The sequence below is a fragment of the Solanum lycopersicum genome, chromosome 1 (assembly GCF_036512215.1).
Source record: "Solanum lycopersicum chromosome 1, SLM_r2.1".
NCBI classification, from domain to species: domain Eukaryota; kingdom Viridiplantae; phylum Streptophyta; class Magnoliopsida; order Solanales; family Solanaceae; genus Solanum; species Solanum lycopersicum.
This window is the reverse complement of record NC_090800.1, coordinates 63,304,777-63,307,658: the sequence shown is the minus strand read 5'-3', so window position 1 is coordinate 63,307,658 and position 2,882 is coordinate 63,304,777. Positions and strand designations below refer to the sequence as shown.

Genomic DNA, 2,882 nt, shown 5'->3' with positions numbered 1-2,882 from the left:
GGCTTTTCTAAGTTTGGATCAAGCAATGATTACTCAAGATCAAGTTGTAACCACTCAAGTTTAAGCTATGGTGTCTTTATAAAACCCTGAAGTTGGACCCTGAGTGAACTAAAATGCTAGCATTATAGATTTTCGTTTGAGGGACTTCACTAAGATGAATCCTCCAATATTCTTTGGGTCTTAGGTGAATAAATACCCCCCAAGACTTTCTTTATTAGGTTTACAAGATCTTTTATTCTATGGGGGTGAGTTCAAATGAGAAGGTCGAGCTACCCGCTTATTAACTCAAGGATGTGGCTCAAACTTAGTATACTCAATGGTGGAACAGTAGGGCTTTGAAAGAAGGTCCTGTGTTGGGAGGTTTTCCAGAGCGCATTTATTAATAAGTTTTTTCCAAGGGAGAAAAAAGAGACTAAAGTGGAAGAGTTTATCAACCTTCGTCAAGGAGGTGTAAGTGTACTAGAGTACTTTTTAAATTTACTAAGTTATCTAAGTATGCCTCTTCTTTGGTGTCAAATCCGAGAGATAAAATGAATTGTTTTGTGATGGGAGTGTCTGATGATCTAGTTGAGGAGTATTGTTTGGTGATGCTTCATGACAACATGGACATTTCTTATTTGAGAATGCATTCTCAACAAGTTGAAGAGAGTAGGCTTAAGAGGAAGATTAGGGATACTAGGAAGACAAAGTCTTATGAAAGAGGTACTTCTAAGGGAAGGTTGGAAGTTCAAGACAAACCTAATTTCAAGAAGAGTTTCTTCAACCAAGTTCCTTCTAATTTCACCAAGGCTCGTAATTATTGTGTATCTAACCCTAGACCCCAAAGGGGAAGAGGTGGTGATTCACCAAGTGAGAAATCTACTTCTATCAAATGTGATAGGAAGCATGTGGGTCAATGCCTAGTTGGAAAGGATAATTTCTTTTGTTGTGGAAAGAGTGGCCATAAGGTGAGGGATTGTACTATGGTAAAAAGTAAAGTAAAGGGAAATATCCAAGCTCAAGCAAGTGGTCCTAGTTCAGATGCTTCTAAGAATAACCGCTTCTATGCTCTCCTCTCTAGGGGTAATTAAGAGAATTATCCCGATGTTGTCACCGGTATATTGTGAGTATTTTCCATTAATGTATATGCATTATTAGATCCCGGTGCAAATTTACCTTTTGTAACTCCTTAATTGGATGTGAAGTTTAATGTTTTACCCGATGTTTTGATTGAACCTTTTCAGGGTGAGCGACTCCGTTATTGCTAAAAGAGTCTTTAGGAGTTGTCCCAAATTTTTGTCTAATAGAGTTACATTCTCGATTTTGTAGAACTTTATATGTAGCATTTTTATGTCATATTGGGGATGGACTGATTACATTCTTGTTTTGCTTCTATTTATTGTAGAATAAGGGTAGTCAAGTTACAATTTTCTAATGAACCCGTCTTAGTATGGAAGGGGGAAACTCAATCCCTAGAGATAGAATCATTTCTTGTCTAAAAGCTTGTTGTAAGATTATTAATAACGGATGTCTCTATCATGTTGGAGCTTCAAGGACCTATAATCCGAATCTCTTCCTTTTGAGTCGATCCCTATAATGAAGGATTTTTTGGATGTTTTTCCCGATGACTTACCCGAAGTTCCTCCTAAACACGAAATAGATTTCTACATATATTTGTATTATGATATGAAACCTATTTCAATTCCTCCTTATCGGATGTCTCCGGCCGAGTTGAAAGAGTTGAAGGTTTAACTCAAGGATTTTCTTGACAATGTTTTTATTTAAACAAGCACATCCCCATTAGGCACTCTGGTATTATTTGTGAAAAAGCAAGATGGGTCTCTAAAATGTGTATTAAATACCAACAATTGAACAAGGTTACAATAAAGAATAGATATCCTCTCCTTGGGATCAATAGTTGTTTGATCAACACCAAGGAGAAAGTTACTTTTCGAAAATCGATCAGAGGTTGGAATGTCACCAACTTAGGGTGAGAGGTGAGGACATTTCTAAAATGTCTTTCCGAACTAGGTATGGTCATTATGAGTTCCTAGTAATTTCATTTGGGTTAACAAATGCCCCGGTGGCTTTTATGGACCTTTTGAATAGAGTGTTCTGGAATTAACTTGATTCTTTTGTAATTGTCTTCATCAATAATATCTTGGTATATTTTGAGAGAGATGATGAGCATATGGGCCATTTGAGGGTAGTATTACAAGTCCTCAAGGAATATCAACTCTTTGCTAAATATATCAAGTGTCAATTTTGATTGAGATCGATATTTTTTCTTGGTCACAATATCTCAAGTAAGGGTATGAAGGCCAATCTGAAGAAAACAAAAGTTGTTAAAAATTGGCCTAGACCTTTAACTCTAACCAATATTCAAAGTTTCTTGAGTTTAGCTGGGTATTATAGGATATTTGTCAATGGATTTGCATCTATCTCTTCTCCTTTGACAACACTAACTTAAAAGAAGGTTAAGTTTGAGTGGGCAGAGGCTTGTGAAAGAAGTTTCCAAGAGTTAAAAGATAAGCTTACCTCTGCTCTGGTGTTGACCTTACCAGAGGGTACCAAAGTGTTTGCAGTGTATTGTGACACTTCTCGAGTAGGTTTGGGTTGTGTCTTTATACAACATTGTAAGGTGATAGCTTATGCCTCTAGAAAACTCAAGGTGCATCAGAAGAACTATCCAACTCATGACCTTGAATTAGCGGTTGTAGTGTTTGCTTTAAAAATATAGAGGCATTATCTACATGTGGTATATGTGGATGTACTTACCAACAACAAGAGTCTTCAATATGTGTTCACTCAAAAACAAATGAATCCCCGGCAAAGAATGTAGTTGGAACTTTTGAAGCATTACAGCATGAGTGTCCTTTACCACCCCGACAAGGCCAATGTGG

At 36.9% G+C, this 2,882-nt stretch overlaps 1 protein-coding gene across 1 annotated transcript; it reads left to right on the top strand.

Moving 5' to 3' along the window:
* Positions 1–530: 530 nt before the first annotated feature.
* LOC104647075 (uncharacterized) lies at positions 531–1,070 on the top strand. The gene has a single exon (XM_010321648.1). It carries the CDS (start codon positions 531–533, stop codon positions 1,068–1,070), a length of 540 nt encoding a protein of 179 aa, XP_010319950.1.
* Positions 1,071–2,882: the final 1,812 nt, after the last annotated feature.

Coding starts and splice junctions, on each gene's coding strand:
- LOC104647075 (XM_010321648.1), top strand. CDS start 531: ATGAATTGTTTTGTGATGGGAGTGTCTGATGATCTAGTTGAGGAGTAT.